The sequence below is a fragment of the Kogia breviceps genome, chromosome 1, assembly GCF_026419965.1.
Source record: "Kogia breviceps isolate mKogBre1 chromosome 1, mKogBre1 haplotype 1, whole genome shotgun sequence".
Taxonomy (NCBI): Eukaryota; Metazoa; Chordata; class Mammalia; order Artiodactyla; family Physeteridae; genus Kogia; species Kogia breviceps.
In genome coordinates this window covers 182195546-182221521 of record NC_081310.1, presented here as the reverse complement: position 1 = coordinate 182221521, position 25976 = coordinate 182195546, and the positions used below count along the sequence as shown (strand labels likewise).

Genomic DNA, 25976 nt, shown 5'->3' with positions numbered 1-25976 from the left:
TAATGGAGAGTCAGTTCACCCTCAGAAAGAACTCCCCCTATGAACTGGAGTAAACATCCGGTCCTACAGACCCTTCCCACAGAGCTCCAGGCAAGGGCGGACCTGTGCGCCAGAGTGTAAGGTGCCACGAACGGGCCTGAAAAAGCTGGAGCTGGAGCTGGATAGGACTGGTGGAGGGTGAGGGTGGGGCAGAGGAAGGAAGAGGGACCAATCCTGGGAATAGCTGGGAGCACCTTGCCCAATACCAGCGCCCCAGTCCCTTGACACCTCACTTATCTCATCTGTTGATGGAAGGGGTTAAGCGGAGAGCCTGCCTATCAGCCGGGAGCGAATCCCCATCTGTGGTGACCAGTGGGAAGCTCTAAGGACTCAGGTAAGGAGCTCCGGGTTCAAATCCCCAACCTGCCACCCCTTAACTGGGTCACTTATAAGATACCATCCCCTCTCTGAGCTTCACTTTCCTCATCCATAGGAAACAACAGTGATAAACTTTGGCCTTGGAAGGTTGATGTGAGAATTCAGAGACAGAGGTTTTGAGAGCTCAAGGCCAACCGTGAGGTGTGGGCCCTGGGGGTTATTATTAATAGCGATCCAGAAAACGGGTTTGGAAGGGGTTAAGTGGAGACCTTGCCTCCCAGCCAGGAGCGAATCAGGGCTGGCAGGGGAGGAGCCAGGCTACCGCTAGGAAAGCGATCTAGACTGGCCAGATGCTGCCCTGAGAGGGGACGCAAGATACCAGCGGGGCTTGGGGACCATGGGGCAGGGGCTTGGCACAGGGACCCTGGCCTCTGCACCCTGATAGCTCCAAGCCAGAGGGTGCAGGACCGGCTACTAGCGTTGGAGGGAGGAGGGGCCAAGCCGCCTGAACCAGGACAGTGGGAGGGGGGGGAGAGGACCAGGACCCAGAGGCCTCCCAGCCCCCCAGGTAGGGGCCACTGGCTGCACTCAGGCCTTGACCTCAGCTGACTCTGAGAGCCCACATGGGATGCAGGGTCTAATTTAAGCACCAGCTGCAGGGCCCACAGCCCAGGAGTGCCTGCCAGTGGGCACAGGTGTGGCCAGGCTGCTCAGGGGCTACTCAGTCAGGGGGAGGACTGGGGAGACCAGCCCTGCTTCCACCCAGCCCTGCACCCTGGCCAAGCTGCCTCCTGTGGGAACCTTCATGGGTCCCCCATGATCTGGCAGACGGCCCTCCTCTCCGTTGAGGCCAAGGTCAGGGGGTGCAGCCAGGAGGGCAGAAGGACACTGCCTTGCAGTCTGGACAGGGGTTGCATCAGCCTGAGCTGCGCCAGGGGAAGGGGGCCCTGCTGGGAGGGCAAAGGCTGGCTTGATTGTCCAAAGGCCGAGGAAGCAGAGTCCTGACCGCAGGAAGGCAGGGCCAGAGAGCTGGGTCCTACCTGGCCTCCTGGTGCCTGGCCTGCGACTTGCTGTTTGATCTTACACAGGCAGCCTGTCCTCGATGGGCTTCAGTCTTCCCATCTGTATGATGCAGCTGCTGACCTAGAAGGCTGATCGCAGTCCCAGAGGCCTACACTCAGGCCCCTGCTCCTCCTGCCTCCTGCAGCCCTGGCTGTGGGCGGCCACATGCAGGCATGGAGACGGAAGTCCCTCTGGCTGGCGCTGTTGGCCTCCTGGCTCCTCGTTCTGCTGGGAGTCTTCCCCCTTCTCCGCCTGGCAGTGCCCACCAGACCCCGGGCAGGAGCCCCCCAGGGCTGGCCCCGCTGGCTGGACGCAGAGCTCCTGGAGAGTTTCGCCAAGCCTGGGGAGCTCCTGGAAGATGGCCCTCAACCTCCTCAAGCCCTCCGTGGTGGCAGCTGCAACTGGGGAGCTTGCTTTGACACCTCGAAATGCAGAGGTGGTGGCCTCAAGGTATTTGTGTACCCAGCGGCTGGACCCGTCTCTGAGACTCACCGCAGGATCCTGGCTTCCATCGAGGGCTCCCGCTACCACACGCTCAGCGCTGCTGAGGCCTGCCTCCTCCTCCTCCTCAGCCCGGACACCCCCACTGGAGAGTGCGACCCGGTGCCCCCGCAATGGGATGGGGGCAGGAACCATCTGGTCCTCAGTCTCCACCCAGCCCCTTGCCCCCGGACCTTCCAGCTGGGACAGGCAATGGTGGCCGGGGCCAGTCCCCCAGTGGACACCTTCCGGCCCGGCTTTGACGTGGCCCTCCCGCTTCTCCCTGAAGCCCACCCGTTGCGAGGTGGGGCACCTGGCCTGCTGCGGCAACACAGCCCCCGACCCGGGGTGGCCCTGCTAGCCCTGGCAGAGGACAAGGGCAGGTGGCACGTGGCAGGCACCGACTTCTCTGCCTGCCCCTGGGATGGGCACTGTGAGCAGGACCGTGGACCCAAGAAGTAAGTGGAACTTTCCCTTTGGGGGCTGGATGGGAAGGGTATGTGATGGGAGCAAGCCCAGGGGCCAGGGTAGAGGGCAGGATTGAGATGGGCAAACTTAGGCCTCAGCTGCAGCAGGAGGGAATCAGGCTAGACAGCAGAGAACACCACCACCGAGATGGTGATTTGCTGCAAGGGGTGTCCAAGGAAGGTTTTGGAATTCTTCCTTGGGGATCTTTAAAAGCATAAAACATGACTCACACCTATTCTCCTTCTTTTATTCCAATCCTTCCTTCCCTAATATTTTGTTTAACATACAACTCTAGAGTGCTTACTATGTGCTAAGTACTTTTTATAAATGATTATAATAAAATTATACTAATCTTTATCTTTGACGTGTTGGTGTACCAGACACTAAAGCTCGGAGAGGTTGAGTAACTTGTCTGAGGCCAACCAGCCAGAAAGAGTACAGCCAGTATTTTAATCCAGGATTGCCTGGCTCCAAAGCCGTCAGCCTTAGAATTCTGGCTTTTAAGCAAGAGTTTATGCTCAATCCTGTCAAATGCCTCAGAGCCATGGTCACAGATGGAAGCTGCTCCTATGTCTAGTTTCCGGGATTAACCTCTCAAGGTAACAGGCTTTGGTTATAGCAAATATGAATTAAGTCAGACCTACAGAAGAATTCCTACCAGTGAGAGTGCCTGAATATATACAAGAGGCATGGGGACCCATGGGGACATGGAGAGCTCACTTAGAAACTTCTCTCTACCTGGGCTAGTTGTGGTGACACACCTCAGGTAGTAAAGGAGTTAACGCCTAAGTACCCTAACCCCTCTGCAACCCCCAGGAGGCCAGCAGTCTCCCAAGTCTGGCTGGGCAGACTGGAGGTAGAACCTGTCACTCTAGAATCCTTCCCTTGTGCCCTGTCTCAGGTATCTCCCTATTCTTTGCTAGAACAACATGGCTTATTCTGAGCTCCACTTCCCTGCCAGGAATTCTTCACGTGACCAAGCTCCATTTTTGCCTCTGCTTGGAGCTTCTGGGGCTTTTCTCGGCCACAGTGCTCTTGTGGGAATGGAATCTCTCTACCTCCTGAAGGCACATGGCCTCCAGGGAGCCCCGCAGCCAGGTGTAAGAGCAGAACTGCCCCTCAGTCCCCATGGCCCTTCTGCTAGGACCCATCCCTAGCAGGCATCCTCTGCAAATCACCCAAAAAGCTGCCGATCCCCCCAGGTACCTCAAACTCCAAACTCAGACAGAGCTCATCTTTGGTGACAAGGTTCTCCGCTCACCTTGCCTGGCCTTACTTTTTTTTTTTTTTTTTTTTTTTTTTTTTTTTTGTGATACGCGGGCCTCTCACTGTTGTGGCCTCTCCCATCGTGGAGCACAGGCTCCGGACGCGCAGGCTCAGCGGCCATGGCTCACGGGCCCAGCCGCTCCGCGGCATGTGGGATCTTCCCAGACCGGGGCACGAACCCGTGTCCCCTGCATCGGCAGGCGGATTCTCAACCACTGCGCCACCAGGGAAGCCCTGGCCTTACTTCTGATTAGGCACTCAGCCATTCTTGGTTACAGGAAGTTCTTCTTTCAGCTGACTTTAGTTATGGCTAAATGCAGTCAGTTACTGGTGAATATGAAAATTATTTTAGCCTGAACTTCTTTGAGAAACGGAAACTTGGGGAGTGTACACAATAGGTAGGTGCTCACTAAATGTTTACTGATTGAATCCAAATTGGCCAGAACTGGCCAATGTTTTCTAATAGGCGTGGGCCACCCTCTGAGTAGCATTTTTGATAAGTGTATTTCCAAGGTGTGATGCCTGACAGCCTCTAACTGTCCTCTGAATTTCAAGCTTTTCTGTCTTTGGCCTCAACCCACCTGCAGGCAACAGGACTTCTCATCTCTGCAGTAGCTGGAGCCTCAGTTTCCCTGACGTGCCAGGCAGCTGCCTGAGCAGCCAGTCAAGTATAGGGACAGAGAGAGAGGGAGGCCCACGGCCACAGGCCAGCGCCCGGAAGGTGGCCTGAATAAACAAGTGCTGGCCAGAGAAAAGGCGATTCAGGCCCCTGCCACCGTCCCACATTCACTCTGCTGGGGGAAGGGGGGAGGGGAGAAAGTGGGCATCTGGGGAGAGCCTGCTCCACTGCTTTACATATTTCATGGCTAATCCTCTCGAGCACCCTTCAAGGGAGGTGTTATGATCCCCATTTCAGGGAACAGGAAACTGAGGCTCAGAGACGTGGAGGCAGCCAGCCAAGGGCCTTGGCGACAAGCTCTGCGGTTCACCACAGCCTCCCTCACTGCTCCGGTCAGGCGCTCAGAAGCAGCAGAGCTGAGATTAAACCACGCTTCTGGCTCCAAAGCCCATATTTTTCCACCTTCGCTGAACAGTCTCATATTGCTTTAGAATAAGCCTCCACCCGTTTAAATTGTTATTTATTTTTATGAATAGGGAATTCATTCACATGGTACAAAATTCCAAAGGTACAAAAGGGTATACAGTAAAAACTCCCTCCCACCCCTGTCTCCAGCCACCCAGTTCTCCCTCCTGGAGCCAAATACCCTTTCTAGTTTCTCTTGTGTCTTTTCTGAAGTACTCTGGGTGTATATAAACATGTGTATATGCTCTCCCCTGCTTTTTGGTTTTTTTTACATAAATTTAATGCATGTTTTAAGGTCCCCTGGCCTGTCGCCACTGGGCACACGAGGTGCAGTGCCTAGGGCCCATGATACTTTAGGGGCCCATGAAAATGTTCTCATTTCTTTGAAAATCAGAAGAAAAAGTGAACTTCTAAATAGAAGAAAATAGGGCTTCCCTGGTGGCGCAGTGGTTGAGAATCCTCCTGCCAATGCAGGGGACACGGGTTCGTGCCCCAGTCTGGGAAGATCCCACATGCCACGGAGCAGCTGGGCCCGTGAGCCATGACCACTGAGCCTGTGCTTCCGGAGCCTGCGCTCTGCAACGGGAGAGGCCACAACAGTGTGAGGCCCGCATACCAGAAAAAAAAAATAATAATAAATAAATAAATAAATAGAAGAAAATGCTTTCATATATAATATTAGTATGTTTGTTTTTATACCAACACAGTTATCAAACATAATTTTTATAATATTTTTATGGCTGAGGGACTGCAAAGGCCAAAGTACGCAGGCCACTGGAAGTCCCAATGCAGCCCTGCCTGTGGCCGTGGGTGGAGTCACCTTGACAGCAGCCTTGGACACTGAGGCCCCAAGTCCACGCCAAGCACTTTACATGGTCACAGATCATCAGCAATCACGACGAGATCCATCCCTTCTACAGCACACACACACACACACACACACACACACGCACACGCACACGCACACGCACACGCACACGCACACACACACGGAGGTGCTGGTCCAGCCTCTGATGGGGAACTCACCACCTCCCAAGGCCACCCACTGGCTATTCTCAGCTCCATTACTAGAATTTGTGCCGAAACTGACCTGTCAGACATTTAGTCCATTGGTCCTGGGTCTCTCCTCTGTTGCACACTGAGCATTCATTCATTTAGCCCCCACTGAGTGCCCTGCTAGGCCCTGGGGATACTGGATGAGGGAGGCACAGCCCCAGCCCTCAAGTAGCTTAGTCTTATTAGAGAGACAGACAAGTCACTGGTGTGACACACACTGTTAAGGAGAGAGAGGGTGGGCAAGCTGCCTGCCCGGCTCCTCTACTTCAGAGCTGTGTGACCTCTTTAGGCCTCAGTTTCCTCGTCTGTAAAATGGAATATTAACAGCACATACCTCCCATCTCATAGGGTTGCTGTGAGAATGAAGTGAGTCAATGCATGTGAAGCACCTAGAACAAAGGACATGCTCAGTAAAGCTTAGCTTGGCTCATTACTACCGCAGTGCACATAAGGGCTGTGGTAGCAGAGAGGAGGGAGCCATCTCTGGAGAGACCAAGGAAAGCTTCCCAGAGGAGGTGATATTTGAACTTTATACATTAAGACCAAGTAGGAGGAATTCTTCAGGCTTCAAGGCAGGGAGGGGTGCTCCAAGCTGAGAGCGAAGGAGGTACAAAGACACAGAGGGAACAGTAGAGGTTAAGGAGGACTGACTGATACAGTTTATTCAGCAGGCTCTCTGGCTCTGGGTCCTCTGAAGCCTTAAACTTAAGGGTTTTCAGTCCCTTAGGGCTTTACTGGGGGAGGAGGCGAGGGCTGTGGCTGGCTGGTGCTGTGGCTCTCAGTGAGGTGGAGGGTGTCCTGTTTTTAACTTGTAGCTTCTTCCAGAAGAAGCCTGGTGGGACACCTGAGCATCAGGCAAAGAAGGCAGGGTCCTCTGGGAGACCCCTGGGCAGCAGGTCTGGGGTGGTTCAGATAACCTGGGGCCAGGAGTTAGCACACCTTGGTTCTAGTTCCAGCTCTGCCCCAGCCCTTTCTGAGACCCTGAGCCAGTCCTCGGGTCTCTCTGAGACTCAGTCTCCCCATCTGTTCAATGAGGGTTGGTCCAGAGGCCAAGTACTCCTAGGATTGCTTCATGAAGGTTCAGACTCAGGACCAGATAGGGTCCTGGGACCCTCTAGGCCCTATTCAACAGTCCCACTCTGAGCAGGCCTGTGAGCCCTGGAGTCCTGCACACACACACACACACACACACACACACACACACACACACACACACACACACACACACACACACACACACACACACACACACCGTAGCCAGGTCATAGGCACTCCTTCCCTGGCTGGGCAGCTCCAGGGTGGTGGCTCCGAGGAGGCTGTGACTCCTCCCCCTCCCCCCAACAGGCACACACAGCCTGAGTGTGGCCCTGGGGCTGGCTGGGGGAGGTGGGAGGAACAGAGGAGGCCTGTCCTCTGGGCAAGGGGGCCTCTGGGCAGCGGCTTCCTGTGTGGTTCCAGGCTGGGGGCCCAGCCCACCTCCTGACAGAAGAGCCTTTCACGGGCCTGGGCTCTGAGGATGTGGAGAGGGCAGGGCATGGAGGCCACTCAGGTGAGGGCCGCCCAGAAGTCTGCACGAGGCCAAGAGGTGGGAGGGCAAACGCGTGCTTGCCCAAGTCAGACCAGCCTTGGAAACGTCAGCTCCCACCACCTACCATTTTGCAAACGAGGGAACCAAGGTCCTAAGAAGAGAAGGGAGGTGTCTAATACCACCAAGGGCAGCGGCAGAGCTAGAGGTGCTACCCCAGCTGTGGGCGAGGGGCAGTGTATGGCTGGGCGTGTGCAAGAGTGTCTGTTAACATATGAGAACGTGGTGGTGGGTTTGTACATTGTGAATTTGGGATTGTTGGTGTGGAGGGATGGGGGGCCATCAGGGGAGTCAGGGGGGTGAGGGGCAGCTGTCTCAGGCCTCCTGTGTGCAGGGCCCCCTCCTGTGCTCCTTAGGACCCACCCTGGGGCAGCACTACCCAATGCCACCTTCTGCCTCATCCCTGGCCGCAGCCCTGATGCCTTGCACTTCCTTCAAGCCCTGCAGGTACAACCCCGACTTGGGCATCCCCCATCCCTGTCCCCCTACACTCCTGAGCTGGAAGGGCAGTCTGGGCCCAGGCCAATGGGCAGGGCCGGTGAGCTGCCCACTCCTTTACTCTGGGACTCAGATGTGCCTACAGCCATATTCACTGAACCCTCTGCAGAACACCTCCCCCACAAAAAACCCCACTTTTCTCTCCTCTGTACCCCTTGCCCCCAATGCAGCAGTTGCTTACTTGGAAAAGGGAGGAGGGGTGAGTGTGTGCAGGGTGGGACTGGGCTCCCCAGTGACCTCCCTACCCCCCAGGCTGGCTGCATCCCTGTGCTTCTCAGCCCTCGCTGGCAGCTGCCCTTCTCTGAGGTCATCGATTGGACCAAGGCGGCCATTGTAGCTGACGAGAGGTTCCCACTTCAGGTAGCTCAGGGCCCTACCAATGGGGTGGGGACTAGACCCGGGACATGGGAGGTCCCCGGGATCCCGGCCCCCAGGCTGGTCTCGGTCCTCATTCTTATCCCCCATCTGTGTATATTGATGATTTTGTGCCCAGCCCCAAGCTTCTGGGGTTCTGAGGGCAAGAACTCAGCCTCTTTCAGCCTCAGTTTCCCCATCTGTACAATGGGATAAGTTAGACCAGATGATCTCCATGGGCTCAACCCCACTGGTCCATGACTGATTAAATACCTAGTTTAAAGGAAAGCCACAAAAAATCCAAAATCTGAGTGCCTACATGGAGCTTGGGGTGGGGAAGCAAAATGCAGAGTGACTTTTCCATCTGATGAAACTCATTTTGCCCAGCTCTGAAAAAACATATGCATGAGCCCTGAATCCCCTGAGAAGTGAGAATGGTGTAAGAAGTTCACAGGAATAGCCTCCATTCACTGAGCCTCTACAATGTGCTAAGCCCTGAATACGTATTATCTAAATTTAATCCTCACAACCACCCTACGAGGCAAGTACCATTGTTGTTCCCACTTTACAGATGAGGAAACAGACTCAGACAGATTAAGTAGCTCATCCACAGTCACACGGTTACTAAGTGGCATTGAAACTCAGCTCTGTGTGACCCTTGAACTCTTGATTGCTAAGTTACCTGGGATTTTGCCAAGGCTGGCAGCTGCCAACACACCTGGAGAAATGTGGGGAGCGGGCTTCTGCTTCCCAGACCTCCAACCTAGGTTGTCCCCACCCCAGGGCGAGTCAGGGCCTGCCAGGGCCCCATGCCTTCTCCTTTGCTCCCTCTGTGCCCCAGGTCCTGACTGCCCTCCAGGAGATGCCCCTCACACGGGTCCTTGCCCTGCGTCAGCAGACCCAGTTTCTATGGGATGCCTACTTCTCCTCAGTGGAGAAGGTCATCCATACCACTCTGGAGGTGAGGGGGATTCACCTGGTGGGGGCTCTGGTGTTTGGCTCTGCCTCATCCCTGCCCCTCTCCATGCCCCTCTCTTCGGGCACCTCCTCTGCCCTGGTGTTTGGGCTTCCCCCTTGAAGATGCTTCTGGGGTGAATCAGAGACTTGGCTCGGAGCTCTTGGATGAGTTCCTTCTCCAGTCTTGGCCTCAGTTTCCCCATCTGTAGCAGACAGATTTCAAAGCATGTGCCAACTCCAGCTGATGGGCATTGGTTGCCTGGGGCGTATATTGGGAGGGATTCTGGGTCCAGAAAAAATGTCATGACCTGTTAGTGGTATCTGCCATGAGCGTGACAGCATCACTGAGTGACCCCCTACCCTGGACTTCTGAACCTTTCGGTCCCCAGCGATGTGGTGTTGCAGATGCTGCCCTCCCCAGATTCCTGAAGGGGGAGGTGTGGGGCTGCACCAGGTCCCCACTTCCTCAGACCCCGCCCATGGCCACACTGGACGCTCCCTCTGCACAGCCTTCTCTCATTTCACAGATTATTCAGGACCGGATCTTTGGAGCCTCTGCTCACCCCTCGCTACTGTGGAACAGCCCCCCAGGGGCAATCCTGGCCCTGCCCACTTTCTCCCCAAGCCCCTCGGACTTCCCCTTCTACCACCTACAACAGGGTATGCCCTAGGGATGGGACAACTTGAAGTCCCCTCATCAACTCTCCCCAAGTCTCTGCCCCAGCCTCAACCATAGAGCCCCACCAAGCCCCTCCCCAAATCTCCCACATCTTTTCTGGCTCCCCAAGTCCCCAACTCAGGTCATTCTCGGGGGGGTTCTGTCCCCTCCCGCCCTAATAGCCTGTGTCTCATTCCTCCAGGCTCTCGTCCTCTGGGCAGGTTCAGCGCCCTGATTTGGGGGGGGGCTCCAGGCCAGCCTCCCCTGAAGCTCATCCAGGCTGTGGCAGGCTCCCAGCACTGTGCCCAGGTCTGCCCCCTTGCCAGCTGGGGTGCGGGGATCCAGGATGGGGGGCAAAACAGGGCAGAGCCCTTGAAGACATCTGGACGCCAAGGATAACCACACATTTTGGGGGGAGGCATGGGAAGGATTTTCAAGTTCCATTGCTGTCTTCCTCTTTCAGTCCCAAGTTTCTAGTTCCTTTCCCCCACCTGTATGCCCCCCTTCCCTCACCTCTATCCCTGCTTCCCTCATGGAAACTGATGAAGCCACCTGAAAAACAGGTGCCTCTTGTGGAGGTTGAAATAAACATGCATGCATTCGCTTATTCATCCAGCCTTTTCTGAGCACCCTGGGCTTGATGCTGAGGATGCAGAGAAAACGTAGGAACGGATTCTGCCCCAGATTCATATTCAGTTAGCATTTCCCAGCACACAGACTGTCAAATTTCACTTCCAGAGAAGCCAGATAGGCTCTTGAGAGTACTGGGAAAGGAGACAAGCAGTTAGCTCAGCCAGGGTGCAGACGGATCAGCTTCCAAAGATGGGACATTTGAACTGGGCTGGGAATGATAAAGGAGCAGGAGGAAGAGAATGAAAACCTTTGAGAGAAGATGGGATGGGGCATGGGGTCAGGGCCCAGGCTAGGTGCGACTTGAGTTCTAATGCTACAGGTAGCTACCTTTGTGTCACTGGAATTCATGCCTTCCAGAAGCTCAGAGGCAAAAACAGGGCAGTCATGAAAGGACCTTGGCTCTAACTAAACTCCTCCCAAACTCACATATACAGCTGCTCTTCCAAACTTCTTCCACTCTGAGAAAGATTACTCCTGGGACACCCCCCACACACCCTGGCCTTCTGACCCAGACTTCAGGAACATCCCCCTTTCCTTCCAGATCTTGGTTCTCTGGAGCAGTGAGAAGCCACCCCCAACCAGGTGGCCCAAGACAGCAGTGCCCTTGACAGTCATTGATGGGCACAGGAAGGTGAGAGATGGGGAGGGACGTGGAAGGGTGGGCTCACCCCCGGAAACCTGAGATCTGGGGAGGACATACACAGTGTGATTTACTTGGGCCTGAGCCAAAGCTGGACTTCAAGTTGGGCCTGGAGAAATCAGACCATGGGTTTCAGCAGAAATGATTCTCTTCCATCCCTGGCCCTTGTGAATTGTGCTTCCAGAGAACTGGGGTTTTGTATGATGAGGGAAGGCAGAGAAAGTACATCGCTGTCTCGGGTAAGGGATAGAGGGGAAACCTGGACAGGTGGCAGCATTTTGGGCGGGGGTGAAGGGGTGGCTTCCAAGAACCTGGGTTGGTGTGACACACCTGCTTGCCTATGCCGTTCTGGAAAAGTCCCTTCATCTCTCTGGACCTGTTTCTTTCAAACGAAGAATGTTTGACAACCCTTCCAGGGTCAAGGTGAACATCTACTGTGCCAATAGAGGAATCCTGAAATGTCAAAACTGGAAGGGCCCTAGACACCAATGGCCCCGTTTTACCAAAGGGCAAACCGAAGTCCAGAGAGGGAAAATGAGGCCCTCAGGTCTGAGTTCCGGGCAGCCTTGCTGTTTTCACTGCTCTTCCTTCTACACCATGTCTGCAGGGCCTCCTGCTTAGCAGATATGCAGATACTCATCATGGGAGCCTGGGGAGGGGTCCTAAGGCTGAGTTGCCCTCTGCTCCCTCGCCCTGCAGGTCAGTGACCGCTTCTTCCCGTACAGTGCCATCAGCACCGATGCCATCCTCAGCTTGGATGCCCATAGCAGTATTTCCACAAGTGAGGTGAGGACTCCCAAGAGGAGCCCTGGCAGCCCTCAGACCCCGGGAGCTGGGATGACCAGAGATCAGGAAGTCCAGCCTCCTGCTTTAAGAGTTTTCAGCTCCTAGCTGCAAAAGCACTGTTTCTAGCTCCCAATTGGGAAAGTTCCCCTAAGCATCCCCTGGAAATTTTCTAGCTCCCTTCTTCTCTCCCCTGAGTCCCCTCAGCCAGGCTGGCCTTGCCTCCATGTCTCGCGAGGCTCCTGGCTGGGCAGGAAGTCCTTCCTCACACCTTACTTAAATATCTCCCCAGGTGGACTTCGCTTTTGTGGTGTGGCAGAGCTTCCCGGAGCGGATGGTCGGCTTTCTGACGTGGAGCCACTTCTGGGATGAAGCCTGGGGTGGCTGGGGCTACACTGCCAAGAGGAACAACGAATTCTCCATGGTTCTCACCTCCGCTGCCTTCTACCATAGGTACAGATGCCAGCCCCGGCGCTGGGCTCAGAGGGCCAGAGAACCCTCCTTTGAACCAGGAGCAGGGTGGCGTGGGAGTGGACACAGCAGTCAGCCGAGAGCTCAGAGATCCAGGTTCAAGGCTTCCCAGTGCTGTGATGGGCAAGTCTCCTCACCTCTCTTGAGGTTCAGTTTCCTTGTCTGTAAAGTGTATTCACCTCACAGGGCTGGTATAATCATCAAATAACAAAAATACATGAAGTCCTTGGCACACAGATAGTCAGCAAATGGCAGCTAGTTGTATTTTAAGTAGAGCCATGCAGAGGATATGGACAGCATTTGGATTTGGGGGTGGGTGAATCCACAGCCTTCCTGAAGCTGGTCTTTGGCCTGCCATGTTTGATGGCCTTGGAACTAGCTGATACTCCCCTCATTCTGGCTCTGAGTTCAGACTTCAGAGCCCAGGGAAGGGGGCCCCAAGGAGCAGTGAGGGAGGGGGCAGGGAGTTCTCCGTTGGCTGCAGACAAGCCACAAAGCACAGAGTAGTGGAGAGTGGTGCATACTTGGGGTGGGAGCTCTCTGAGGCAGCCAGGGCTCAGCAGAAAAGGGAGCAGAACTTTCACAAGAAGCTTAGGAATTGGGGTCAAAGGGAGAGTAAGGTCAGGAGGGAGAAGAATGGGGCCTGGTGGGGGTGGGGGGAATTCAGCTGCAGCCTCTCCTGCTCCTGCTCCCTCCTTACCCAGGTATTACCACACCCTCTTCACCCACTCCCTGCCCAAGGCTCTGAGGACCCTGGTCGATGAGGCACCCACCTGTGTGGATGTCCTGATGAACTTCCTAGTAGCATCCGTCACCAAGTTGCCCCCTATCAAGGTGCCCTATGGGATGTGGCATCAGGAGGCCAGACCTCCTCCACTGGTGAGGATCTAGGGTGGTGGTCAGCACTGGGAGGGCCCCGGCTGGGGAAGGGATTCCCGTTCTAAAGCCAACCCTTTTTGCTGCACAAGGCGGGGGGGGGGGAGGGGGGGTTCCGAGGACAGAGAAGCCCTACAACGCATTTCTCCCCGCCCCCCTTAGGAGCCTGGGGGTCCAGGGCTCACGCAGGAGCCGCAGCCCGCAGCCCAGAACTGCATCAACCAGATGGCGGCAGGGTTCGGTCACATGCCCCTGGTATCTTCTCGCCTCCGTCTGGACCCAGTGCTCTTCAAGGACCCGGTGTCCGTGCTGCGTAAGAAGTATCGCAGCCTGGAGAAGCCCTAGGAGGGACTAGCTGAGACCCCCGCCCGGCTCCCAGCGGTCGCTGCAACTGCCTGGGGGGAGGGGGGAGGCTCCGCCTCCTCCCTTGAGGTATCTGGAGACCCAATCAAGGCTGCCACTTAGCCAGCACGGCAGTACCCGATTGGCCAGCCACCGCCTCGCCGCCCACCCCCCCAGCCTAGCCGCTAGTGGCACTTCCCACGTGCACGTCGCTGGCTCTGGGGCCCTTCCTCTGCCTTCGCAGACCCCTTGCCTGGAATGCCTTTCTCGGTTTCTCTGCCGAGCTGACATCTACTTCTCTTTCAGATCCTCGCCTCCTCCACGAACCTGCCTGACCCCCGACCCCCCACCCCCACCCCGGATCCTCTGCGCTTTCACAGCCGGGTGTGTCCCTTAGTCCCGACGCTATTTATGCTGCCTCGCAAGGTACATCGTCAGGACCCAGGACTAACCCGGGGGCCCCGGGAGGGCAGGGCCGTGTCCTCGTCTCTCTGGCCAGGCAGGTGCGCCACAAATATTTGACGAACAGATAGATGGAAGAGACATCAACTACATGCCTGGCTCTGTGGCGACAGTGGCGGGGGTGTGGACAGGTGTGCGGAGTGAGACACAAAACTGCACGTCCCTCCCCCACCCCCCGGGTTTTTAGTCCGGCCGGAAAGCAGCGTCTCGCAGAATCCTGGGCGCAACCCTCGCGCCCCAAGAATACAGCAGAGAAGTGCCGGGGAGCCAGTTTCGGGGCTCCCTTCTCGACCTGGCGGAGCGCAGCTGGGGGTGGTATGGGAACGCCGGTGGCCCTGCCGGGCCCGGGCCCCTCGGCTCAGGCACTGCCGTCGTCCTACATTACCAGCTTGGACCACTAGTGGTCAGCACCGCGTCGCGCTCCCTCCCCCCGAAAAGGGAAGGAAGCTCGAAACGCCCATCGGGTGGGATTAGGGGGAGCGGGGAAGTCGAGATTGGTGGTGTGCAGCTTGAAGTCGGAAAACTGGTTGGCCCACACACTTAGGACTAAGAAGGGGCCATTTCTAGGTGGGCTGTGTGGGAGCAAGGATGGTCCTGAGCGCCCTGGTGGTGAGAGTGGAGAGGGGGAGGGGACGCTGGGTTCTCCTGGGTTCACCCACCTGGAATTGGAATGATCACTTCTGAAATAAAGCGCGTCTTTGCCCCTTTGCTCAGGCTATAAATACCTCTACAGCAGCTGCGCGGGGGCAGGGGGACTCAGGTCTTGCCTGGGAACTGGGGCCACTCTAGAGGAACGGGGATGGTGGGTCCAAACCAGGTCCAGGGTATCCGGTGTTTTTCTGCTTTGATGGCCTCGCAGCTTTGGAAACTCCCGTGACTAGTGACTAGCTCTCTGGCCAGAACATGGTGTCCCCAAGGCCTCCCACGTCCATCCTCCAGTTTGACCTCTGGCCCCTGGATGACTCAGGTCATCCCCAGAGCCAGTCACAGCGTGGGATGCAGAGAAGGCTCTTTGGGGAGGCGTGGGGCTGCTATATTCTTGAGATGGAAGGGGGACTGGGAGTTTAAGGGGAGGGGAGACAGTCTGGCCCTGAGTCAAGGACAGTTGTTGAGAAAGCACACAGCTGCAACCCAGGCAGCCTTCCCAGGGTGGGGAGAACTCCAAGTGCCAGGCCCAGCTGGGGGAAAGAGACACCTTTCCCTCCCCACTCACAGTTGCAGCACCCAGAACACTGAACTGCGTTGGCATGGCCTTGCCTGTGAGCTGCCAGGCCCAAGGGCTCATACTGTACCAATATGCAGCCCAGAGCAGGTCCCCAGCCCCTGCTGTAGGGGGAGGCCTAGGGCTGTGTGACTTTGGGCAAGTGACTCAACGTCTCTGAGCCTCAGTTTTCTCATCTGTAAAAATGGAGGACAGCAATCACTGTCTCTTGAGAGGTGTGTAAGGACTTGGAATATAGTAAAGCCCAGGATCCAGGTTCCTGCGGCCTGCCATGGCTGAGGGGAGGGAGGAATTTGATTCCCAAGATTGGGGTGGCATGGAGCTCCACCAGTGGTCACACACACACACACACACACACACACACTTCCAAGCCAGCACAACTTCCCACAGGTTTGAAAGGGCCAAAGAACCCTCAAACGTAGATCACAGCCAACCCCAGATGACAGTGCTGGAAATGTACAAACAGGTCATTTCACAGATGGGAAGAGAGAGGCTCAGAGGGGAAGGCGAGTGATCAACCCCTCCTCCTCCCGCTGTGGGTCAGGACAGAGTCAAGACAAACCCAGTGCTGCCCCCAGAGGCTGGGAAGCCCACCTGGCCCCTCAGGCCATCCTTCCAGAATGATGATAAAAGTACCCACTCTTCCACAACCACCATATGCTCAGCTGACTTTGGTTCCAGTCCTCACAATAACCCTGTGAGGTAGGTGTCAACGTTCTTAGTCCGCAGATGAGAGAGGCGCTGACCTGCCTAAGGGCAGAGACAGACCACTAGATCAGAGCCACCTGATGACTGGGCTGCTCCTCTGTGAGACTGGGGACAGGTCCCCTGGCTTCATCTCGGAAATACAAGCCACCTCCTAATTCAGGAATCTTCACACACACCTCAGGAAGCCAGGGTCTCCTGTTCAGGTGGTACCCTCTTTGTCCTCCATCCCCAAGTTTTGAGCAGGCCAGGCCATACCGGCAACAGAGCTGGCCCGACCATACCCAGTGTCAGGCTCCTCGACCCCGGGACACAATCTGGCCCGGGGCCTGTGGGGCTGTTTGGGGGGGACCCAAGCTGAAATCTCTGCCCACCTCCACCCCTTCCGCCAGGACACCTTTGTGTTGGCACAGCTTCCTGGGCGTTGGCGAGGCGGCCGGGGCGGGGGGATAAAGAAAGAGGAAACCAGCGGGTCCTTACCTAGTCAGAAGCCCCATACCTCCAGGAAAAGGAAACATTTGGCTCTCAGTGAAATGACTCAGGCACAGATCAGCCTCAGGTGCCCCTGGCTCCCCATCTCAGGGGGGACCCGTATGAATGTGCAGAGTCCTCACGGACTCCTTGTAGCGTATTGTTAGAGGTAGAGGAAGGGGGCTCTGTCCCAGGGCTTCTTTACAGATTCATAAGGCAAAGGCCAGACAGACTGAAAATGGGAAATGAGGCAGGTAGGTGAGGGGACAATGAGTGTCCCCTCTATCACCCCTCACTATGCCCCACTGCCTTTCCAGAGGCTAGTGGTAGGGCAGCATTAGCTGAGGATGAGGCCCAAACCCTGCCCCACCGGGAGCTGGAATAGCGGGGTCACACCAGCTTTACACCTGCAGAGTCCCCATCCTGGGGCTGGCGGTAGTCCGATGGGGGAGACAGGGAAGAGCCCATTCCTGGAGTGGGAAGAGCCTCCTCCACACTGAACATGGAACAGCAGTCAGGAGAGGGACCTGGTTTATAACCCACCTGGGGTAGACAGAGTCCTGGCTGGGCCTGGGGGACACTCAGTCCAGCCGTCTGCAGGCCTGTCCATGCCCCAGTTGGTGCCTGGCCAGGCAATCAGCCCGAGGGACCCTGGCATGACTGACAGTCCTTCATGTCCTCAGAGCAGTCCTCTATCTGGATGGTCATGGTGTGGAAGTGGAACTTCCCCTGCAGGCGGGCGCTGGCTGCCTTCAGCACAGTCTGGGCATCTGCGTTCCCAGCTGGGGGCAGAGAGGACACATGAGGGGAGGCACCAGAGAACCGAATACTCACTCTTGGGCCCTTAGGAATGATTAGGAGCCCCAGTCTCATATCCTACTCCCAGCAGAACAAGATAGGGGACGATGAACATCAAGAAACCCCCAGACTCACTCCTGTACCAGGCAACCCTCTGGTTCCCATACCCGGCACAACCCTGAAAGAGCAGGAAAGGCACTGGCTTTAAGGCTAGGAATCTTTCTTCTGCCACTGATTAGCTGTAAGAGCCCGGGCAAGTGACCTTACCACCCCCCAGCCCCCAACCTCAGTTTCTTCATCTATAAATGGGGCTGTGATGACCAAATGAAATAATGTATGTCAAGTACTCAGCATGGGATCAGGTCCAATGCATGGGCACTACAAGCATCTGGGGTCATCTGGACCCGTCAGGGACGGCCCCGGGCCCCCCGCTGCCTCTCTCACCCAACCCGAGTGTTCCCACTACTCACAGATGACGACGTGGACAGACAGGATAGGCTGGGCCACAGTCAGCGCCCAGATATGCAGGCTGTGCAGGGCTTCCACCCCCTCCACCGACAGCAGCAGATCGCGCACAGCCATGAAGTCCATGCCCCTGGGGGTCCCTGAGTATGGCAGGGACAGGGGCTGAAGGAAAGGGCGCCCTCCACCCAGGCTTGTTCCTGCTCCTCAAATGTCTCCTCAATCAGACCTCCTTGGCCTGATGTTGCCCCCACCTCCCAAATGACCCCCATCATATCACCCTGTTGTATTTTCCTCTTCACACTTAGCACTGTCAGAAATTATCTTATTTGTTAGTTTCTTGATGTCTCTCCCTCTGAAGTGGAAACTATGCGAGCAGGACAATTGTTTGGTTTACCACCCTACTCTCAGTGCCTAGAACAGTGCCTAGTCCCACAGTATATGCTCTATTAAAAAAATTTTTTTTGTCTTCAGCAAGTGGTGCTGGGAAAGTTGGACAGCTGCATGTAAGTCAATGAAGTTAGAACACACCCTTACACCATGCACAAAAATAAACTCAAAATGGCTTAAAGACTTAAACATAAGACACTGACACCATAAAACTAATAGAAGACAGCATAGGCAAGACATATTCTGATATAAATCATACCAATGTTTTCTCAGGTCAGTCTCCCAAGGCAACAGAAATAAAAACAAAAATAAACAAATGAGGGCTTCCCTGGTGGCGCAGTGGTTGAGAATCCGCCTGCCAATGCAGAGGACATGGGTTCGAGCCCTGGTCTGGGAAGATCCCACATGCCGCGGAGCAACTAAGCCCGGGTGCCACAACTACTGAACCTGCGCTCTAGAGCCCACGAGCCACAACTACTGAGCCCACGTGCCACAACTACTGAAGCCCACGCACCTAGAGCCCATGCTCCACAACAAGAGAAGCCACCGCAATGAGAAGCTCACACACCGCAAGGAAGAGTAGCCCCCGCTCGCCGCAACTAGAGAAAGCCCGCGTGCAGCAACAAAGACCCAATGCAGCCAAAAATAAATTAATTAAAAAACAGAACAACAACAACAAAAAACCTACTTTAAAATAAATAAATAAATAAAATAAAATATGGCACAAAGGAACCTATCTACAAAACAGAAACAGACTCATAGACAAAGAGATCAGACTTCCGGTTGCCAAGGTAGAGGGGAGGGAGAGGGTTGGACTAGGAGTTTGGGGTTGGTAGGTGCAAACTATCACATGCAGAATGGATAAACAAGGTCCTTCTGTATAGCACAGGGAACTATATCTAATCTCCTGGGATAAACCATAATGGAAAAGAATATTTTAAAAGAACGTATACGTGTGTATAACTGAGTCACTTGGCTGTACAGCAGAGACTCGCACAACATTGTAAATCAACTATACTTCAAATTTAAAAAAAAGTTTTTTTAAAGAAGGGAATCTGGGGATCCCTGCCCCCGCATGGGGAATCCTTATCATCACTTTTATCTGGGTCAGTCACATTCTTGGCGAAAAAGCTCTGACCTGCAGCCAAGCACTCCTGTTAACCCCAAATCAGGATCTAGACCAACCCTGACCACACAGAGACCTATAACCCAAGATCCTGAGCACGAGTGAGCCGGGTGAATAAGTGTGGTAACTCAGGGCAGACCATCTGCCACCAATGAGCACCCCTCAAAGCCCTGCCACATCCTCTGGAGGTGGGGTCCTCAGAAAGGAAGGCCTGAGCTGGAGTGGATTACGCAGTCTTGTCCAACACCAACTGTCTTTTTCTGATCCTGAGTCTGCCCCCCACCCCCGACCCCACTGTGCAATGAGAAACATAAACCTCACCCCCCAAGGGAAGGCAAGTGGAGACTCAGGAAACATGAGGAAGGACTGGAGGGCCAGGTGCTACAGACACCAGCCAGAAGCCCCCAGATCTAGGCAGGGAGGACACATCCCAGCAGGGAGGAGGCACCCTTGCGGGTAAGAGGAAGGAAAGGACGATCCAGAGGACATTTCCAGAAACAACCACACCTGAGGGCCCTGCTCAATGCCAAGATCAGCCCAGGGCCCAGGAGGTTCTCCAACCTATGCCAGGCTCCAGACCATGGCCCCCCGCCAATGTGCTGGGATGCACCCTACACCCAACACACACACACACACACACACACACACACACACACACCCCTGAACTTACATTAGAGCTGGAGAGCCAAGAGCAAAAAGGGAGCCCCAAGCCCAAGTTACCTTCCATCAGCACCAGGATCACATCTCTCAGGATGGTCAAGGTTGTCCCCAGGACGAGGATGGAGAAGAGGAAGGTGCAGATGGGATCTATAAACTTGTACTCTGGCTACAGGAAAAGGGCAAGGCAGAGCTGGGGCTCACCACCCAACACCTTAGCCTCCCTTCTCTGCTCCCACCCAGCATTAAGAAAGGGAGAGGGGCTCTCTCTGCAGGGTGGGCATGAGCCTCACCCTGACCCTGCCTCCCAGTTCTCTACCATTTACTCTGTGTCCAAAAGGACAGGCAGGACAGACCACAGTTTAGGATAAGGCACTGCACCTTCCCACCCCTCCTTGCCCAAGGGGCTGACACATGGACGGAGCTAAATGGAATCTTAGGCACCATCTGGTCCAACATCCCCATTTTATAGATGGGGAAACAGAGGCTCGATTAGAGCAAGGGACTCACTCCACATCATGCGGCTGGCAAGGCGTGGACCAGGCTTCAAGCACAACCCTTGGCTCTTTCCACTACACCACACTGCCTCTATATGATGGGCAGCTCCCAGGCAGCACACAGCCCTGGGTTTGAATCTGACTTCACAACTTACCAGCTGGGTGATGCTGTGCAAGTCCCTGAGCCTTTCTGAGCTGCAGAAAACACCACCACCTCCCCTTCAGGGTTGTTATCAAGATCAGAAGTGCTAACACTTACTGGGTGTTGGATAAATGTTCCTTCCCTCTCCTACCCTTTTGCCCAGAGCTGGGAGGGAGCTAGAATCTGGAAAGGGTCCTGTGCAGAGAGAAGCCCCTAGGTGATCTACCCTCCCTTCCCCTCCCGGCCCACTTCCCTGTGTCCCCAGCTCTAACCTTGAAGTATAAAATAAAGGCTGCCACTAAAACGCCCAAGCTCTGCAGAAAGTCTCCAACCACATGGATAAAGGCAGCTCGGACACTGGGGTTCTCCTGCTGCTGGCTGGTGTCGTGGCTGTGCTCGTGGCCATGGCCGTGTCCGTGGCCAGACTGGTGAAGAATCAACCCCATTCTACAGAAGTGGAGACAAGGCCAAGGGGCTCATTGAGGTAGCAGATAGAGGCTTCAAATCAGCCAGGTAGAGGCCCCCATCAGGACTGGCCTCCCCAGCCTGCATGATCCCTTTGGCCACGTGAGGAGCCCAACCCACGTGGCCTTGGTTCAGAGTACCAACAGGAGAAGGGGCTCAGCTCCATCTAACGCCAGGCTGAATCTGGGCACAAAGATGCCCCAGTGCCAAGTCTCAGAGCAGGAAAGCCCCACAGAGGGGCCTTCACCATGTCATAGATGGTGAAGTTGAGGCCCAGAGAAGGAAGTGGCTTGCCCAAGGCCACTGAGCAAAGGTGAGAGAACCCAAAAGAGACCCCGGTGCTCTACACACCCTGCCTCTCACTGAGTCCAATTTCAGGCACATCACCTTGAAAAAGGACTTGGATTCTGCCCCTAGGGACACCTGCTCCTGCAAGAACTAAACTCACCCCTCCCCATGACAGGTATGACGGCTCTCTGGTTATTCGCTGACATGTATGGGGTGGGAACTTGATGCTGCCCCAGGTTTACAGCTCCCGATGGCCTTGCCCTAGGCCTCAGGCAGGACCCAGGCGTTCCAGGTGCCAGAGCTCAGACCACTAGAGAAATTCTGATCCTGCGACCTATCCTGGAGTGCAGCACCTCCTCCTTCTAAGGAGAGCAGGCATGTAGGTACGCGTGTGAGAAGTGGGAGGGGGAAAGACTCACAGGGAACCCAGGCCACACTCACATGACGTTCACGACCACAGCACAGCCCGACGTGATCAGCATGGTCCCCTCCTCGATCTCATAGTCCCCAGAGATCAGCCGTTCCACCGCCAGGTATACCAGTACCCCAGTCACGACCCAGATGGACAGCACAGAGAGCAGGGCGCCCAGGATCTCTGAGGAAGAACCCGGCCCCCAATAGCAATCTTAGCATGGGGCCCTAAGGCTAAGGAGCCCCCTCCTCCTCCCCACAAAGTCTGGGCCTGGGTCCGACTGGGCTCCACTGGAGCTATGGCTGGTGTGGTTGCACCTTACCCCACCACTCATACATCTGGGAACATCTGAGCTAGAAGAAACTCAAAAAATCATCTGGGTCAAACCTTTCTGTTGAAGCTGACTCATTAAAATATATACCCATTGCTCAGCTGGCAAACTAAGGCTTCTGAGGGAACAGAGGCTGGGCCATCTGCCACCAAGAGGAAAATGACAATGCAGCCCAGAGATGAACTTCAGAAGGCTTGGCTGAACTTTCCCTCCCCCTAGAGCTGATCCATGGAGTTATGTGCAGAGCTAATGCACAGTCCTTTATTCTCGAAGTCTGGCCACTTCATTTCTTAGGAAGGTGGACTCTCCTTCCCTGCAGGGTGGGAATTCCCAGAGGAACAGGGGACCAGGGCTCCCCCATCAGACTGGGAGCTCCCAAAGGACAGAAGCCAAGGTTGACATCCTCTTCCCCGACCCAAATCACCCTCCTGGCCTTACTCAGGGACCCAGTGCACCCACCTAAGAATCTAATCTTGACCTACCCCCTCTCCCAACTCCATCCCCATCCCAACCAGGGCCCTTACCAGCTCGCTGCCAGCCAAAGTTCATGGTCTTGGTGGCCGCCCGGGAAGACATCCACAGGGAGAAGAGGCTGATGAGCATGCTGGCAAAGTCAGTGAGCAGGTGGGCTGCATCTGTCATGATCGCCAAACTATGTGCCAGGTACCCACCTGCAGGGGCAGGGCCAAGAGGATGGAGGGTCCTTATCAGTTCCCCAAGGAGCCAACTTCCCAATGTGTGTGTGCAGCAGGAAAACCATGAGCTCTGAAGACAATGGATTCCAGACCTCTGCACCATTAGCTGGGTAACCGTGGGCAAGTGACTTACTTTCTCTGAGCCTCAACTTCTACCATCTGTGAAATGGGATTAGCAAAATCTACTTAGAGTGTGAATGTGAAAATTGAGTTCAAATTGGGCCTGTAGGGGAATTCCCTGGCGGCGCAGTGGTTAGGACTCCCTGCTTTCACTGCGCCCTCGGCATGGATTCAATCCCTGGTCGGGGAACTAAGATCCCACAAGCTGCATGGCATGGCCAAAAACAAACAACAAAAAACAAAAAACAAAAATGGGCCTGGAAAGCATAGCAGGCACTCAGTAAATGCTCCTTCCTTCTAGGCTTTCAGGTCTTCCCTGACCTACTAGTTGTGTGTGATCTTGGGCAAGTTACTAAACCTTATGGTGCCTCAGTTTCATCATCTGTAAAATAAGGAGACTAACAGCACCCATATGACAGTGCAAGGTTGTTGTGAGGATTACATGAGATAGTGTGCATATAAAATATGGAGCTATTCGTATTAAATACTACAGGAACATCCAGAAGAGAAGCCTTTTGGATCATCCAGACTATCCATGTGCCAATTTCATTTAATTAGCAAAAAAGTCCTTACCAATGACTTCCCCAATCATGAACAACAGGCAGAAGGCACAGGCCACACAGAGCTGGCGCCAGGCCCTCTTCTTCTTGGGGTCGCAGTGACTGCCAGGACCTGTCTGGGCATGACAGTAATGGTTGCTCTTGGTAGTCAGCTCAATGGGCTGCAAGTCCAGGCCAGGTGAAGACAGAGGGATCCAGCCAGCTCCATCCTGCCACAGAGATCTGTAAGACCTGTCCCAGGAGGAAGGGTGAGAGGAGACTCAGCTCTGAGATGGGAGCAAAGAGGGCTGACTACAGTCTTACCTCTCTGCGGGGCCTGATTGTTCCCATGTGCCCATTTGGAAGAAGAGCTTAAGGATGCTCCAAGCTCGACAGACCCTGAGGAGTGACCAGAAGCCCCTCTTTGCAGGGGGTGCTGGGGAACGACCAGTCCAGGAGTCTTGGCTCAGTGTGTTCCCTCCCCCTCCACCCCCCCCACCCCCCGCCATCCCTCCCAGGGCCGGGAGGAGGCAAAGACCTTGGGAACTGGCCAAGGGGCTGGGCCGGTCCAGCCAAGCGCGGAGAAGGAGCAGAGCTTACACTCAGGGAGAAGAGCAGATCTCCCCCTCTCACGGTCTGGGGACACCGGGCCTTCCAGGGCGGGGCTGCCCCCGGGCAAAGTGCTGGCCCCGGGGCAAGGCTCCAGGCACGCACTCCCCATTCACCCGCAGGGGTCAGGATCTGTGCTCAGCCACAAGAGTTGGGGGATGACCTCCGTGCCCAGGCTCCATTTCCCCTTTCCTTCCTTCACCTCACCCCACCCCTCCTGTGTGGTCCCAGTCCAAGCCGCCGTCAAAACCAACCACTGGCAGGATAGCAAATGAGGAGGTGGGTCTGATGCCACTCAAATTCCCGCCCCTCCCCAGGCTCTCGCCTTACCCGGCTCCAGACCTGGGGTCCAACAGATGCTTCCTCTCGGTGGCCTCCATGCGGCCCCGCGCGCCCTACCGTGTGCTCCCTGGAAGTTGCGCGCGGGACGCTCCGCGGCGGCGCGCACTCACCTGCCGGGAGGGCCCTGCGCGCCTTTCCCGCCGCCCCGGCGCGTGCGCCCCTCGCCCGCCCGCTCTGCCGAGAGTTCGCTCCCGCCTGGCCGTGCCGAGGCCGCCGAGGGGTCGTCTCGCTGTCGCTACCGCTGCTGCCCCCACTATGCCAGCCGTGGCGCCCCGCTCCCGCTGGCTTTATCCGGTCCCCGCTACCCCGTGTGAAGCGGCGCGTCGTGTGCAAAAGCCCGCAGGGAAGGGGGAGGGGGCAGCTGGCGGCAAAGGGCCCCGGCATTGACCCCCTAGCACCCCGTCCCCTGCGCCCCCGGGGCCCAAGGAGTCCACCTGGCCTGCGACACAAAGCCTAACCGCTCCCGCCCCGCTCTGCTGCTTGGTGTTTCCGAGTTGGGACTAGTCTGCGCCCGCCTTCCCCCGCTCGGGGCCGGCTGTGTCCCACCGAGAAGTTCTCGGGCCCCGGCTTGTAGAAATCCGCTTTGGGTCCCCTGAGAGCAGGAATGTGGCTCCTAAACTCAGAATAAGGGCTCCTGAGGCTGGGGTTGTGTCTTGCCCGCAGGAAACCACTGATCGGTTTCCACTCTCAGGCTGCAGACGCCCTGAGCCCCCCATGTTCTTCCGCTCAGGCCAGGGGGCTCCTGCAGGAGGGGTATACCTGCCCTCAGGCTGGGGCAGTAGCCCTCCTTAGGACTGGTTGGCACTGACTAATCCATCCTCGCCACTGAAGCAGCGCCGGTTCCTCGCATCTTGCACGCTCGGATTAGATCTGGGGTGGCCGGCTTTATCTCCACCGCTACACGGAGCAGGGTCGCGCTTCAGCAGCAATCGCCATCTAGACAGAGCTGACACCACTACCACCACACCATCCTTTCTCCACTGCCCCGCAGCAGTTCCCAGCAGCCCCGGGAGGGTGCCATGCGTGGTATTCCGCCGGGAGAAGCCGCCCGGCCCTTCCTGCCGGCTTGGTGCCCCACCCAGTTGAAGCTTCGCCCTCCCCCGGCGGCTGGGTGGGAGGAGGGGCAGGGGCCTCTGATAGGCCCTCTACTTAAAAAGAACTTTGGGCTGGGGACCTCCCTGGCCAGTCACCCCATCATCAAGGGCCCTAGGGACCTTGGCTTGGCTATGACCCTTCACAGAGAAAAGAGACTAGGGTGTGAGCCTCTATCCCACACCACTGGGGACAAGGAGGGGCTCCTTCAGTGTCTCCCCGACAGGAGTCATCTTGTTAGGAAACTAAGTGCAAGGAGCGAGGATGGCAGCAGCATGCCTGCCTCGCTTGGGTCCCCACTGAATGCCTTTCCACCTCCTCTGGACTCTTGAGTGTGGACAACTTCTACCGCAGGCTTCCTGGCTTTCCTGTATACTCTTAGAACCAGCAAGCTCAGCATTACCTGGAGAAGGTGTTAGAATGCAGGTTCCAGGTCCCTGCATCAGACCAACTGAATCAGAATCTCTGGATGTAGACCCTAGGAATCGGCATATTTACAAATTCTCAGGGGATTTTCTGCACAGTAAAGTCTGAGGACCTCTACATAAGCTTTTATCATCTCAGACATATATTCACCTGTG

The 25976-nt window shown here is 55.8% G+C and overlaps 3 protein-coding genes across 18 annotated transcripts in view; 1 reads left to right on the top strand and 2 right to left on the bottom strand.

Moving 5' to 3' along the window:
* Window positions 1-3139, bottom strand: part of PAFAH2 (platelet activating factor acetylhydrolase 2) — a 62151-nt gene extending 59012 nt beyond the window's left edge. For 3 of the 9 annotated variants that reach the window (XM_067014432.1, XM_067014410.1, XM_067014405.1), the window contains exon 1: window positions 1398-3137. The gene's annotated coding sequence lies outside the window, so the exon portion shown is untranslated. Of the gene's footprint in view, window positions 1-1397 lie in introns of all 9 variants that reach the window. The other 6 variants (XM_067014415.1, XM_067014424.1, XM_067014439.1 and 3 more) reach the window with 5 other exon arrangements.
* Window positions 275-14740, top strand: EXTL1 (exostosin like glycosyltransferase 1). Of its 8 annotated transcripts, none has more exons than XM_067014361.1 (12): window positions 275-373; window positions 1493-2357; window positions 7715-7805; window positions 8109-8216; window positions 9052-9171; window positions 9695-9827; window positions 10028-10134; window positions 11000-11089; window positions 11798-11884; window positions 12174-12334; window positions 13057-13231; window positions 13391-14740. In XM_067014361.1, exons 2-12 carry the CDS (start codon window positions 1585-1587, stop codon window positions 13571-13573), a joined length of 2028 nt encoding a protein of 675 aa, XP_066870462.1. In that variant the 5' UTR covers window positions 275-373; window positions 1493-1584; the 3' UTR covers window positions 13574-14740. The 8 variants fall into 8 exon arrangements, with proteins under 8 accessions (XP_066870462.1, XP_066870494.1, XP_066870457.1 ...); XM_067014356.1 differs by having other exon boundaries at window positions 285-373; window positions 1446-2357; XM_067014368.1 differs by lacking the exon at window positions 275-373 and adding an exon at window positions 702-925.
* On the bottom strand, window positions 12589-25954 carry SLC30A2 (solute carrier family 30 member 2). Its single transcript, XM_067026144.1, has 10 exons — window positions 25918-25954; window positions 25799-25832; window positions 23387-23604; window positions 22523-22669; window positions 21697-21850; window positions 20775-20949; window positions 19927-20032; window positions 17699-17833; window positions 16974-17212; window positions 12589-16004 (listed from the first exon to the last, which is right to left on the bottom strand). Exons 1-9 carry the CDS (start codon window positions 25952-25954, stop codon window positions 17067-17069), a joined length of 1152 nt encoding a protein of 383 aa, XP_066882245.1. The 3' UTR covers window positions 12589-16004; window positions 16974-17066.
* Window positions 25955-25976: the final 22 nt, after the last annotated feature.

Excerpts from the sequence above, each read along its gene's own strand:
- EXTL1 (XM_067014361.1), top strand. The coding sequence starts at position 1,585 with ATGCAGGCATGGAGACGGAAGTCCCTCTGGCTGGCGCTGTTGGCCTCC. Across the intron at positions 12,335-13,056 it reads TCCGCTGCCTTCTACCATAG|GTATTACCACACCCTCTTCA; the intron begins GTACAGATGCCA and ends CTCCTTACCCAG. Across the intron at positions 13,232-13,390 it reads AGGCCAGACCTCCTCCACTG|GAGCCTGGGGGTCCAGGGCT; the intron begins GTGAGGATCTAG and ends CGCCCCCCTTAG.
- SLC30A2 (XM_067026144.1), bottom strand. The coding sequence starts at position 25,954 with ATGATAAAAGCTTATGTAGAGGTCCTCAGACTTTACT. Across the intron at positions 23,605-25,798 it reads CATTCTAACACCTTCTCCAG|GTCTTACAGATCTCTGTGGC; the intron begins GTAATGCTGAGC and ends CTCCTGGGACAG. Across the intron at positions 20,950-21,696 it reads GCTGTGGTCGTGAACGTCAT|AATGGGGTTGATTCTTCACC; the intron begins GTGAGTGTGGCC and ends CCACTTCTGTAG.